The sequence below is a fragment of the Mus musculus genome, chromosome 4 (genome assembly GCF_000001635.26).
Source record: "Mus musculus strain C57BL/6J chromosome 4, GRCm38.p6 C57BL/6J".
NCBI classification, from domain to species: Eukaryota; Metazoa; Chordata; class Mammalia; order Rodentia; family Muridae; genus Mus; species Mus musculus.
Genome location: NC_000070.6, coordinates 85,119,177 through 85,134,051, shown reverse-complemented (window position 1 = coordinate 85,134,051; position 14,875 = coordinate 85,119,177). Strand labels below are relative to the sequence as shown.

The window sequence follows — 14,875 nt, the reverse complement described above, 5'->3', positions numbered from 1 at the left end:
GCTGCCTCCACTGTTTCACTCAGCATTGGTAGTAGGTCTTATTATAGTGAGGAGCTTCTCTGTTTTCTGATGTCCCTTGTCACTTTTATGGCTTTTTTAAAAAACATTTATTTTGTGTTGAATGTGTGTACAGGTATCACAGTACCTGTATCATTAGAAGACAAGTTTGTGGGAATTGGTTCTCTCCTTTCTGTGTGGCTTCTGGGGATCATGGGTTTGTAGGCTAGGTGGCCAGTGCCCTTACAAACCGTGCCATGTTGCTGGTCCTTGTGTTGACTTTTGCCAAGTGCTTTTCCTACTTCAAGTCTTTTTATTCCATGTTATTTACCTCCTAGTTTGTTAGTGAAGTGACTCAACCTTCTGTACATCTTCTGATCAAAGCCCCACATGGATAAGAAGTTATGAATGATATTTTAGTGAGTTGTATTAGTTTTATATTTTTGCACTAATTACTATAAAGATCACAGCTTAATACAAGAAACACTACTCTCCCCAAGTTCTGGAAAGTCACACTCAAATTCACTGGGCTAATCAGTTTGTATCAGTGTTCTGAGGGAAGCATATTTTCTTGCTTTTTCTAGTCTCCAAAAATCACTTAAGTTCCTTTGCTTCCTCCATATTTAAAACAAGTAGTGCTGCTTATTCCAAATTCTCTGTCCTTTTGCTTATAACTGGAAGTGTGCAGCCTCTTTCTGACACTCTCTCTTCTTTTTTGACCCTCTTTCATCTCTCCGCACCTTCACTGACTTTTTTCTTCCCTTCTCTCTCTCCCTCTATCTGACTCTGTCTTTTATAAGAATCCATGTAGATAGTCTAAGTATCCTTCCCTCTCATGACTCTTAATCACTAAAGTCCCTCTGGCTGCATAAGCAATTCAGGAGTTACAGGAGTTAAAGGGTAACCTTTGTAAAGTGTCATTTTATTTGTTGTATCCTGTTTCTCGTTCTTTAGGGCTAGGCTTATTTTTATTTTTATCACAGAATCCTCTGATAGGCTGATATACATCAAATAGTATAATCTTTCTAACTTATGTCCTCCTGTGAGTGGTGACATGTCATGTTTACTCTGGTTATCTATGTGTTCCATGCTCTTTTAGCATAGCTATAGTGTGCCATTATACAAGAAACATGTGACCCTGCTATCCAGTGCAGGACAAAAGAAGACACAGTTCTGTCTTAAGAGGGTGATCCTAATGGCTCTGGCAGGTTGGATGTGTGTTAATATTTTTAAACTTCTAGTAATTCATTATTTGTAACTTGACAGTATTTTCCCCTTTTATTGGATAGTTTCTTTATTTACATTTCAAATGTTATTCCCTTTCCAGGTCTCCCCTCCAGAACCCCCCTATCCCATCCTCTGTCTCCTGCCTCTATGAGGGTGCTCCCCCACCCCTACAGTGGGGAATAGAACCCCCTCAGGCCCAAGGGCCACTCTTCCCACTGATGTCCAACAAGACCATCCTCTGCTACATATGTGGCTGGAGCCATGGATCCCTCCATGTGTACTCTTTGGTTTGCGGTCTAGTCCCCAGGTGCTGGGGGGGGGGGTCTGGCATGTTGACACTGTTGCTCCCTCCATGGGACTGTAAACCCCCTCAGCTCCTTCAGTCCCTTCTCCATCTCCTCCATCAGGAACCCCCCCTCCCCCACACTCAGTCCAATGGTTGGCTGTGAGCATCTACCTCTGTATTTGTCAGGCTCTGGCAGAGCCTCTCAGAAGACATCCATATCGGGTTCCTGTCAGCAAGCACTTCCCAGCATCCGCAATAGCGTCCAGGTTTGGTGACTGTATATGGGATGGATCCCCAGGGGCAGGGGGTGGGGGCAGTTTCTGCATGACCTTTTCCTTCAGTCTCTGCTCTACACTTTATCTTCATATTTCCTCCTGTGAGTATTTTGTTCCCCTTTCTAAGAAGCAGTGAAGCATCCACACTTTGGTCTTCCTTCTTCTTGAACTTCATATGGTCTTGACAGGATTGCATTCAATTTAGACTATGCCATTGTGGCTGTAGCAAGCTGAGCAGCAGTCTTGAGTAAGGAAAATACCACATACAGCCTCTACTGGTCACTCAGGTTCACTACCACAGTGTTATAGCTATACTAAGTGCTGTGCAAAGGAATGAGCATCACCGAATCACAATAAATCTTTATTGATAAAACATTAAAATTGGATTTCATATGATTTTACATGCTACAAAGTATTGTTTTTAAACAGTTTAATAAAATAGAAAAAAATCAGTCTGTGAACTATATAAAAGTAGATGGCAGGCAAGATTTGGCTATGGGTCTTAATTTGCCATCACCTACCTTAATCTCATGGGATCTATATTCTAAAGGAGTAAATGAGGATCAACCATAAAGCAAAAGAGTGAGCATATTAAAAACAGGTGATTTCATGTTGCTAGTAGGATTTTCAGAGACTATGCCATGATGGAACTGCTAAAGTGAAACTGGATGATGAGAAGACAGGTATGCGTACAGTTACACACAGAGTATTCTACAAAGACAGAACCAACTGCAAGTATAGAGGAGCAAGTTCAGTGACTCAGAGGCTCCAAGAATGTGTGGCAAGAACTCAGTGAGGACACAAAAGGAGAAGAATGGTTAACAACTACACACAGTGTTCCCACCACAGTGAGAAGGCATTGTTAATTAGACAGCATGGTATGAGCTCTGCTTGGTCTAGCCCAACATTATACATTGGGGTTCTGGCCCTGCTGATTTATATAACTGCACAAGCAGACAAAGGAGAGAAATGTTTTTATTTTTTTCCAGACAGTTCTAGAAAAACAGAGTATCTCCCGTATAATCCAGTATGTCAATGAGAACTGGTACAATGGAAGCATACAGTAAGCTTCACTCAGTGCCCCTCTTTGATATTAGCACAATTCACTGCATATTTTCTCACCACACAAAGATGTTGTTCACTGAATCACATTTACAACAGTTTTATAGAAAAGTCTAGTTTTTATATAAAATTTATATTTAGTCCTTTATTTATAACTTTTTATTTTATACTCAGACCAATCTGTGTAGTTTGTGACAAACTTGTTTTGTTTTCTTCTTATGTACTGGGAGGAAAACCATTTTTAAGTTTGCATTGATTGGGACAACATCCAACATTCAAATGCTAGCCTTCCCTTTTATGTGGCTATGCACTTAGTCAACTTCATTTGTTCAGCAATCAGTTTCAGCAGCTTTTTATTTGGCTGGAGCTGCCCATTGCTAGCTGGAGCAGATACTGTATCTGGACTGTTTACAACCACAGCACATGAAGTTCTTGTATTTGAAAATAGCTCTACTTTAATTTTATTTAGTGTCTTTCATCACTGTGAAATATCCTTCAGTTAGTTTCTTGTTTTCCTTTATTTTCTCCAGTACTGCTTCGAGTAAATATGATGCAAACGGAAGCTGAAAGAGAACAACACAATTATTAAAACTGTAGTTTCTTCAGTTTTAAAACACATATAAGAGCTGGTAAGACATCTCAGAAGGTAAAGGCGCATGCTACAAAGCCTGATTCCATTCCTGGAATCTACACCATGGAAGGAGAGAACGGATGACTAAAGTTGTCATCTGACTTATACAGACACACATACAGGCACACACGCACACATACCATATAATGTATATGGTTACACAAATATAATAAAGTAATACAAAATTAGAAAAAAATGGTTTGATAAAAACCACACACTAAATATCACTAGTCCATTAGCATTTAGCTATCTGTAACTTTCAAGTCATAATGGGACCCTACTGGATCTCTTTTCAACAGACGTTTCTGGTTAGTGTGGGCAATTTTGGCTTTTCTAATAAAAATGATAAAAGAGCAGAAGTAAAATGAAAAAAGATAAACGCCTTATTGAACAATTCATGGTTTACTGACCATGTTAATGATGTAATCTGCAATACAAGCAGCTAAGCCATTCATCTTCAATCAGCTGATCAATAGCAGGTTACAGTCATCTCCAGGGCACACAGCCCCACAGTAGTGATACTATATGTTCATCACTCATAAAAGAATGAGAGAGAACTATCAATACACTTGTCTGTATGAGAGCCCAATATCTCAAGAGTTGCAGGATAAAATTTCAGAGAGAAAAAATGGTGAAAGTATACCCATTGATTAAGTTGTTAAAGTTTGTTTGGTATATCAAAGTGTAATACACATGTTTCAAAAACTGCTGAGTTTATGAAATGTGAGAACAGTTTTAAATTTCATAATTGATATAACTTTGCTGGTAGTTTTCTTGTTCCCGTTGCTTCCTTGCCTCACTGCTAGAATATGGACATATCCCATATAGATATGGCTTGTAAATAAGAGAGCCTAGACGGTTGCCTCAAATACCTCCTGCACTTTGACCTATTTCTTGTTATTTTCTTCCTGCTATCTCATCTCACATGAGAGGTTTGACATAATTAGAAAATCTATTAAATATTTCTTGGGTTTGTCCAGGAACACACTTTTGCTTGACCAGGAATAGACCACTTTTGCTCCCTAAATTTGTTAGAATGCTTATAGTACAACTACTCCTTCTCCAGAGGGAAGTAGAGTCAGGTATTCTGTTGTGCAGGACAGGAGCCGATGGTGTCCGTAGTCCATACCAAGCAAAGACAGAGCTTGTCTTCTGTATGGCTCAGCCAAGGGATTATGATCAAGTTGATCAAAATGGTTCATTGCTGAATTTGAACTGATAGGAAGGGAAAATATTCACCAAGATCTTTAAAGAGCTTTCTACTTTCTACCTTTTCCTAAAGACAGTCTGGCTGTATGCACACTTCCCCCAACTCAAGACTCTGCACTTCTGTCTCACCTGAAAGTTACCAGAGAAGTGTCAAAACAGGACATTTATTTAGTTCTAAGGTATAAATGAGTATAAGATATGTATGTTGACTTGAAATAGTCTTTCTATGTAGGACAGTCATCATCGTATATACATATGCACAGCATATACACACAATATACACATTTCAGTTTCAGAAATGTAGGAAAACAATATTAGATGTAAGAATAAAAATGTATTTCTTCTTTCCTTGAAGATAATAACAACAAATTCTTTATTAGACAAATAGTGTGTCTAGGATGCAGAAAGGAGTTAGACTTAGTAAAACTGCAGTTTTACTAACTTGAAAATTAAGTCATCAGGGCAATAATATTAGCTTTTAAAGAATGCATAATAAAAAGGAGTTCTTTCTGTCTAGCAAGCACAAGGCCCCAAGTGACAAGACCCTTGGGTAACTATTATTTAACTATCTACATACATACACATTTCTATCTAAAAGGAAGATAGAGAAGATGGAACAACCTCTCATCATTTATTGGCAGAAGCAAAAGCAGAAATGGATGTTTAGAAGTTCTTTTCCTAAATGTTTCTAGAAAAATGGTTCTCTGATGAAGCAAGCCTGGGTAGCACCAAACTTTAAAATAGTTCCATTGTCTTGGGACCTCTTCACATGCCTCTAAGGTGCTGCTTCCCAGGTCCCATGATTCTCAAAAAGTAAACTTCCTGTCTTTAAATTCAGGCCTCCATCCTTTACTCATGGTCTATTTACCACATTTAGGTTCTGCTCTCTGGAACACACCGAAGCAAGCTGGCTGTGTTTACCTAGCTGACAAAATTCCCTACCTTCCTGAGGTGATGTACTGACACTTGGACTCTTATCTGCAAAGTTTGCCTTTGAGTAAAAAGTTAAACCTACTCCTGTGGGGTGGGCCATTTTCCACACATGACATACTTAGACATTTTGCTTCTCCTTAAAAGAACTCCCCTCCCAGGAAGCCTTCAGCAGGGAGCAAGAAGACTGGTGACTAACCTGATGCCAACAGCTTTCTCCCCTCTCCCCCCATGACTCCCAATAAAACTGGTCCCAGAATTAAATCCAACAATTGTTCTAGCTATGTTATTGGCCTGTAAGCTTCTTTAAACTTTATATACAATTAACATATTGGAGATTCCACAAAGAGGTCGAGCTGTGCGTAGTTGCATGCACCTCCCTGTTTACAAGGAGCTCAGAAGCATACGATTTATCCTAACATAATTTTACATGAAGTTTCTCCTATCTATTATGTGTGTCAGTTGAGGTGTTTAGTTTGTTTTTTCTGTGCCCATTCCAATGTTTCTCTGAGGTCCCCTGTCACTTGTTTTCTCTCTGTAATACACCATTTCTTACAGTTTTGCCCTCTAAACTCAGCCTTCATTCTGACTGATGTTTATAAATTTATAGTTAATTATTGTAATAAGAGATGTGGCTTAAATGGTGACAAAAGTATACTCTTTGTTGTTTGAAAATGTTATAGATATGTTTTGATCAAAGAGAGCCTCCATTTCCTTCTTCCAATGCCTCTCCTATCCTCCAACTTCACGGACTCTGTCTTGAGATCCACTGAGTTCACTTAGTGCTACCTGGATGTGCATGGGTTGTGGGACCATGAAAAAAGATGATTTACCTACTAAAGCATGAGTAATCTCTCAGGGACCATCCCTGGAGAAGAATGACTCGCTCACCCGCCAGCAGTCATCCATTGCCTGAAAGTCTGGGTGAGGAGGAGACTCTGGAGGACGCTTCGCTACCCATGCTGGAGTTTTGTAGGCTTTATTTTATAGGTCTTGTGCATAGTTATAATTGCTGTGAATACTTGTGTGCAATGGCATTTTCATGATAAATAAGAAAAGAAAATTAAAAATATATATATATAGAAGGGAGCCATGTGCTCGGTGGATAAGAGCACTTGTAACACAAGTGTGAGGTCCTGATTCAGACCCATGGTCCTGAGGTAAAAGTTGGATGTGATGCATGTTCCTGGAACCCTGGGACTGTGGAGGACACCCAGTGATGGCCAGCTAGCCTAGCCTAGCCAACAGCTCCAGGTCCAGTGAAATCCCGTGTCAAGGATGTAAGGTTGGGAGTCAAAGAGCAGGAGATACCATGTCTTCTTCTGGCCTCTAACACTGTGTATATGGGTGTGTCAATTTGCACAGACATATTCACAGATTGTGTAACACATGCACAAATAAAGTAAATGAGTTTATAATGCTCAATTCTAGTTAATAAATTTTATAACAGAAAACTACTTTCTTTTTATAAAAATAGTTAATTTAAATATATTTTAAAAAAGATTAAGGAAGCAAGTATTATAAAACATTTGTAAAAGGATTATGAAATAATTACTAAACACATTCATTGTTTTAAATGAGTACACTAGAAAGTTCTCACAGTGCCTTCATATACAACAATTAGTTCCTGCCTTTGAGTCTTATGAGTCCTTCCCAAGTTAATACTATTCCTTTATTTAGTAAGGTTTTCAGTGAGTCATACAGATAAGAGTCTGCTTAACTTAGTATTAATTTACAAACCTTTCTAAGCGGTTAGGAATGAGTTTTCTCAGTCAATAGCCACTTTGGTTAATTGAGAATCATCATTTATACCATATACAGGTCACCATTAAAATGTAAATATCACAAATTAACGTTAATCTAAAGTTAGATGAAATATAACAATCTTTAGTGATGTATCAAACATCTTTAAAATCTTTTTATTAGTTATTTTATTAATTTACATTTTAAATGTTGCCCCCTTCCTTTATTTTCATTTTTAAGAATATATTTCTGTGTGTCTCTGTGGGCATGTACATAAGGGTGCAGGCACCAGTGGAACCTAGAAGAAGGTGTTTGATGCCCTGGAGCTGGGGTCACAGGTGGATGTGAACTGGCTTACATGAGTGATAGAATTTTTCCATGTCTTGAACTTGGGTCCTCTGTAAGAAAAGCATATATTCCTAGCTACTGAGACATCTCAATAGCCCCCTGCCCCAAAATTTTATGAGAATTACATGAACATCAGTTCTTAGCATACAGCTCTAGGTTGGTTATAGTTAGGACTGAAATGGCACTTAAAATATGGCATTTATCTTGTAAAATGATTTTAAAATTCCATGGCTTGACTGACTGCTTCAGGTACACACATATAGAGTTCTGAGTAGAGGTTTATACCACCATTAAGACTTGAAGGCTTTTTTTTTGTTGTTGTTATTGTTGTTGTTTTGTTTGTTTTTTTGTCTTTTGAAACAGGGTTTCTCTGTGTAGGCTTGGCTGTCCTGGAACTCATTCTGTAGACCAGGCTGGCCTCGAACTCAGAAATCTGCCTGCCTCTGCCTCCCAAGTGCTGGGATTAAAGGCGTGCACTATCACTGCCTGGCTTGAAGTATTTTTTAAGTGTAAAATATTTTTAAGAACAAGGAAACCAACACTTTCTGCTACTACAAAGTCCATAACAAGAGCAAGTTTGTTTCCTCTGGACAGTTTACAGTCAATGATGCTGTTTCTGCATGCATTCTGAAGGTTGCTTAGCCTCTCCAAAAAATACTTCAGATACAGAAAGCACAATGTCCTTTTCATGAAAGGAATTTAGGGTCGGATTCAAAAGGGAAACCGACTGGCCAAGTGTGAACAGATCTCACACACATTCCATCAAATACACACAAAATGACAAGCCTAACAGTTGCACTGTCTTGGTATTTACCTGGGATGGCACGTGCTAAACCACATGTCCACAGAGCCTGTGAGGTTTATTTCTTATTTATTTATTTATTTATTTATTTATATTACGTATTTTCCTCAATTACATTTAGAATGCTATCCCAAAAGTCCCCCACACCCTCCTCCCCACTTCCCTACCCACCCATTCCCATTTTTTGGCCCTGGCGTTCCCCTGTTCTGGGGCATATAAAGTTTGTGTGTCCAATGGGCTTCTCTTTCCAGTGATGGCCGACTAGGCCATCTTTTGATACATATGCAGCTAGAGTCAAGAGCTCCGGGGTACTGGTTAGTTCATAATGTTGCACCTACAGGGTTGCAGATCTCTTTAGCTCCTTGGATACTTTCTCTAGCTCCTCCATTGGGGGCCCTGTGATCCATCCAATAGTTGACTGTGAGCATTAAACAAACAAACAAAAGGAACAAGGCTCCTGGTTCTATCAAGGCAAAGTGACATGGCTTTACATTTCTGGCATCCAGGAAATGTGGTGAGGGAAGAGATTTTTTGGTATGAAAGGCTAAAAGGAATGAATGCCTTAACAACGAAACTTTTGCTTGTTCCATTGTAAAGGTCTCAGTGGCTTGGATATCTATGTCATAGAATGTGATTGTGTTACTGGAAGGTTTCCCTGAAGTCGCATGGATTCTCAACCTCCCTTTTGCCTTTTTGAACTGGTTTGCCACTGCCAAGTGCTGGGATTAAAGGCACGCGTCACCACACCTGGCTTTTTTTTTTTTTCCATCTAACTTGTTATCTCAAAAGTAGAAGAGTGAACTTGTTAAAATAAAGAAGGAAAAATTATCTGTAATTAAATTTGACATTTAATTTTGAGATATGTTTCTTAAAAATAGCTCATATTTCTCCTACTTGTCCTAACAGATACAACTCTTGGAACCCTGCTGAAAGCTGACAGAGAAGGGCTGCATCTGACTCCCTCCAATCTGATGCCCTGAGACATTCCATTCATGGAACAATCCATAATTTATTAACACTTAAATTTTAAAATGGTTCTAGAAGCCATAGACAAGAACTGAAAATAGTTAAGACACTTACGTTATTTTAACTTTTTTCTTCTGCCTCAAGGAAAACTTAGATAACATTTGAAGCAGATTGGTGACCTATCCTATTTATGGAGTCCTTGGGAGGTGGTGACTTTTGGTATGATACTTCAAGATTTAAGAAAGGACTTGTTATGGGTAAGTTATATGAGATGGAAGAGAAATGTGTGAATGTTCTGTTATGTGAGCCTTTCCTGCAAACCCAGAAGCACCCTAGGCCTGAACCAAGGCTCTTCCTCAGGATCCTGTAGGATACTGGAGTATTCCTATTTTTTTTTTTTTGATGCTTTCTGTGCCATGCTAACACCTATCATTAGAACTTCCATGGGAGGCAATGGTCTTTACCTGACCCATCTGGCCATTTTGACCAAACTGACATGTATGGTCATAGGTCAAAGATATCCCTTCACCTTCAAGATAATCGCTGGGACAATGACACTATCCCAGAAACAACCTCATTTCTCTAAACCTTCCTGTCTTCAATTCAGGCCTGTGCTACTTTTGGTGAATCGGAGGCTTTGCACATTCCTATTTTACTCCACCTCCCCACCACATAAGAATATCATCGATGGAAACCTGTCTTACCGGGAAGGGCAGCATACAGTAGAACAAATAATACATTTACTACTACTAGTAAATGTTTTGTACTATGACTCCTTTTTCCAAAGCCAAGAACTACATGGTATAGCTTATGTCTACTCCTACTTTACACTTCAAAGTCACCTAATTGGTTTAGGTAACAGTACCGTAGACTGAGTGGCTTGGACAATCATTTACGTCTCAGAGCATTTTCGTGTGGTAGAGAAAAATAGCAAGCTGCCTCAGTGCCCAGGCTCTAATTCCATTCATGAGCGACGGCCCCCCGAACTGATTATCCCCTCCTATGTCCCCTCTAAGCAACAGTGCAGAGGGTTAGAATTCACAGAGACTTGAGTACTTTTTTTTATATAAGTTAAGCTGCCTCTACACAAATTAGTTTTCAAATTCATAATGGAAACACTGGTATTCATGCATAGTTCTTTTGAGCCCCCAAATGATGTTTAATATTTATATAAGATTTCTATTTCAAACAATAGATTGTAAGCTCCTGAAGGCTTATTTTTTGTTGTGTGAAAGGAATAATTGTGTGTGTGTGTGTCTATGTGTGTGTGATGTTGGTCAACAGGTACTGGGATTGTTTTCCCTTTTGTCTATGTAACTGTTATGAACAGTTAAGCAGAATCTGCTCAGGAACTCGGTTCAGTTCTGTCAGCAGGATGCTGAGAAGCACAATTTCTGGGCAGTGTAACTCACTGGTTAGTCTTTTCAGGCACAGGCAAAGTGCTTTGCTTTCCCATCAGTGATACAGAAGGGTACGCTTTTCTTCCCACTTTCATGGGGACCTTGGTGTTTTCTTGTTTTGGACTTAAAACTCGAGATCTGAATAATTTCCTTTGTCTCCCATGGTGACCAGTGCTTCCTCATAGTATAGGTACCGAGTAAACATTGTGAATGAATCCCACTGAATCCTGAGCAGAGCATGACAGAGAATCTGCTGGGATTCAGGCAAGACTTAAGTTTAGAAAACAAGTTAAAAACTATTTTATTACAACACAAGGACACATATTGGAGTAGATAAAACTACCCAATGGTGGCTACTAAAACAAAGAAAGTCTTACTACAAAGCCAGTAAGTTAGAATCTAATAATTTTAAAGAACTGCTTTAACTTTAACCAAAAAAAAAAAAAAAAAAAAAGGCCTTTTTTGAAACAAAAGCAACTTGAAGTTGTTACATAAAAAACCCTGCAGCAGGTTGAGTAGGGGTTTACATCGTGCTGGTTGGGCTAGCTGTAAGGATGTCTGTGGATGACTGTGCAACTTTGTATGTGTGAGAGCAGAGGAGTACTCAGAATGTATTCACATGGACACATGTTACAAATACCATGCACGAGAAGTAACACAGAAACCATGGCTTCATAGCTCCAGGAGGGACTCGGGTTAACCCTGCACTGATAGTTCTCTCCAGCTACAAGAGACAGGGGAGTTTATCAGCCTCTCAGTACAGCCACATTCCCGGGCATGCTACAGAAGAAAAACATTATTTCCAGAGAGGAGACTGGAGAAAATGGAGCACTTCAAATTTCAGCATTTATAATCTCGGAAGCAACTAACAGGGTCAGAAATATTTAAGGCCAAAGGAAAACAACCGATGAGAATACAACTTTGTTCCCAGGCACCGAGGAAGGGAACATACTAATCTAGGTACCCAGGCTTACCCCTTTCTTGTCCACATACGAATGTCAAATGTTTTCTTCAATGCTTAAAGTAAGGACAGACTAACAAAAGCTGGGATAAATTAAGAAAAAGCAGAATGCTTTAGAGATTATTAACCTATTAAGAATTCTATGGTTTTCGTCTCTATTGAGCATTTCCTTCCTAACACACTGGCTCTCTTCATCACTGAGCCTCTTCAACACACCTTCAACTTTCTCATCACGGGGGCTGCTAAGATGCTCACTTTCTGGTCTCGGACTGTCCGTGCACCCTCCTGCCTGCTGTGTATTAACTCTGGATGATGTGTGCAGCCCTCCTGCCACCCTGGCTGGGGCACATCGGGACCCTGCGGCCCTCATCTCTTCCTTCTCCACAGTCCTGCATGTTGTCACATCTCTCTAAAGCACAGTGCTGCTCAAATGCAGAGGCATCTGGCTCAGCTCAATTTTCACTGCTCCTTAAACTACATAAAAACAAATTTTAGGGGTTCTCATCTCTCCTTCCTCTCTCTCACAAGCTGTACATATACAAACATATCAACACAAAAAGAAAACATAAGTAATATTTTAAAATAAGGACATTTATCCCAGAGAAAATGAAAGCAGGCCTTACAAAGTTACTTTTCGATGTTCCTAACTAGGAATCTGCAAACTGCAGAAAAATATCGAATATATAGACTACTAATTACAACTGCTTGAAATAGTGAAGTTATGTCCTTGTTCTCTGTAATCAAGTATACACATGGATAAAAGGCTCCAACTTTTCATTCTGATGCTCTCCAGACAGAGACAGTAAATAGGTATCATATTGTACAGCTTCACCATGCCACATGGGGGAAAGTCAGGTTTTTATTTTGTGCTGAATGTATCATGAGTATAAAATTTCACTCAGTGAAGGCAGTCAGCAAACCTGGGACCAACTGGCTCAACATTCAGGTTCTACCACACAATGCTGAGCAGCAGAGAGAAAGGGCAGAGAACGGTGTCCTGTACGCTATCTTTGAAATACTTTAACACTATTACATCAGAGTCGAGTCACGAAGTTTCGTAGGGAATATGCTCACTTACTCTCCAGCTCAGAGACTGTGTAACTGCACACACAAGGAGACAGAAGCTGTAAAGTAACCAAACATATTTATAGTTTTTCCCAGATAACAATGTGAGCATCTCAGACTCTAAAATACTGATGGGCAAAGGAAACAGTTTTGAAAACACAGGACAAATATAATTGCTGGGAAGGAGAGAGAGAGAGAGAGAGAGAGAGAGAGAGAGAGAGAGAGAGAGAGAGAGAGAGAGAGAGAGAGAGAGAGAGAAGAGATGTTTTCTATTTTATAGATTTTTCTCTTGGGCATAATTATGAAGTGACATTCAAGTGCAACCAGTGAAATGCCTATTTTTTTTTCTTACAAATTCCAAAGACATCAGCAAAACCACCTCTGTCAGTAATAAAAATAAAAAGTCTTTGACTTTTTAAATGTTATCATACTGTCACAGCAGAATAAAATTAGCTTGAAAAATGATGTAAAGACACATGATGCCGTTCATTATGTATGGCAGCAACAGCAGCGCTGCTCAGTGTTCATAAAGGCTGCTCCATTAAATTTACCTCCAGTCAATAATTAGGAGTCCACAAATAAACCTGGGCAATTAAATCAATACTTCCAGGCAATTATATTCCAGAGTCCAGGCTCAGTGGCACAAAAAGGCACTATATCAACCTGCAGTATTAAGCAGTCTGATGCCATCTCAACAGGGAATTTTTAATACTAACTGGACAGAATAAGCATATACCCAGATAATGCACATGTGTGCATGTACTTCCACATATGTAAGACACTTGCATATATACATACACAAGTGCATGCATGTGCATGCGCACACTCAACAACAGCATATAGCATTAGCAAGATTTAAATATATTGATTTATTATTTTATAGTTATAATTGATGATAAAATTTCTAATTAAAGGAACTACAAGGTCCTAGTTATAAGGCCAACACCTAGAAAATCATTACAAGTTTATTTCTATCATTTTAAAGCTGAAAACACTTCATACCAGCTATCACTGAACTCCTTCACCTGCCAGGCACTGGGCTGAGCCTGAGCTCTGCAGGCTGGAGAGGTTAAGAAATGAGCTCTGCGGGTGGCCCAACACTTAAGAGCATGTGTTGCTCTAGCAGAGGGTCTGAATTTGGTTCCCAGTACCCATATGGGCAGCTTACAACTGCCTGTAAGTTCAACTCCAGGGGGAGCTGCCACTCTGTCCTCTGAGATACCTGCACGCATGTGTGCAGCCTGCCACCCACACTTCATATACATCATTAAAAATAAAGTGCATGCTAAGAAAAAGAAACGACCTCTATTTCTCAAAATCAAGTTGTTACTGAAAAAGGGCTTCTCTCACACCTGTGTATCTGTATTTGGACAACTTTAACCAAAATGTCACCTATCACATTCTATTATTGAAGTAATTTCAGATAAGGCTTAGAAACTATATAACATTAACCACAAGAACATGAGTGTGTATCATTCACGTATTGTTCTGCATTTCTTGTCTTGGCACTGGGGGTTGGACTCATGTCTCCATACATGCTAATCAAGGCCTCGCCACCAGTGAATCTCCAGGCCTCTCACTACAAACACAGGAGATGCTACCGGGTGATACAGATATAAACTGACAATACTTAGTGTCAACTTGTTTTTAATTGTTGCAGAAACATTCACAGGGCCTTTCAAAAGTCACTGACTGATATTTTTCCCACTTTGACAATTATATTTTAGCTTTTATTTATTTCAGGTTGGGTTTCAAATAAACAATTAGGGTGTGCAAAAAAAAAAAATGACCATAATGAAAAAGTTTTAGAATGCATTACATGCTGTCAGTGATGTCAAAACAAAAGCTGGCTATGACCAGAAAGCAGGCTCTCACCTGCCAATAAACTGCCCTTGATCACTTACAAGAGGGGCACATCCCAGCAGACCATGTGTGTATTAAAAAAACACTTGAAAGGGGAGGAAGAGTATATC

At 39.3% G+C, this 14,875-nt stretch overlaps 1 protein-coding gene across 6 annotated transcripts in view; it reads right to left on the bottom strand.

Annotated features, from left to right (window-relative positions):
- Positions 1-2,128: 2,128 nt before the first annotated feature.
- Positions 2,129-14,875, bottom strand: part of Cntln (centlein, centrosomal protein) — a 250,137-nt gene continuing 237,390 nt past the window's right edge. For 5 of the 6 annotated variants that reach the window (XM_006538026.4, XM_006538027.4, XM_030253626.1 and 2 more), the window contains one exon: positions 2,129-3,410. In XM_006538026.4, the coding sequence (XP_006538089.1) occupies positions 3,309-3,410 (102 nt within the window). In that variant the 3' untranslated portion in view covers positions 2,129-3,308. The remainder of the gene's footprint in view (positions 3,411-14,875) is intronic. The other variant, NM_175275.4, reaches the window with a different exon arrangement.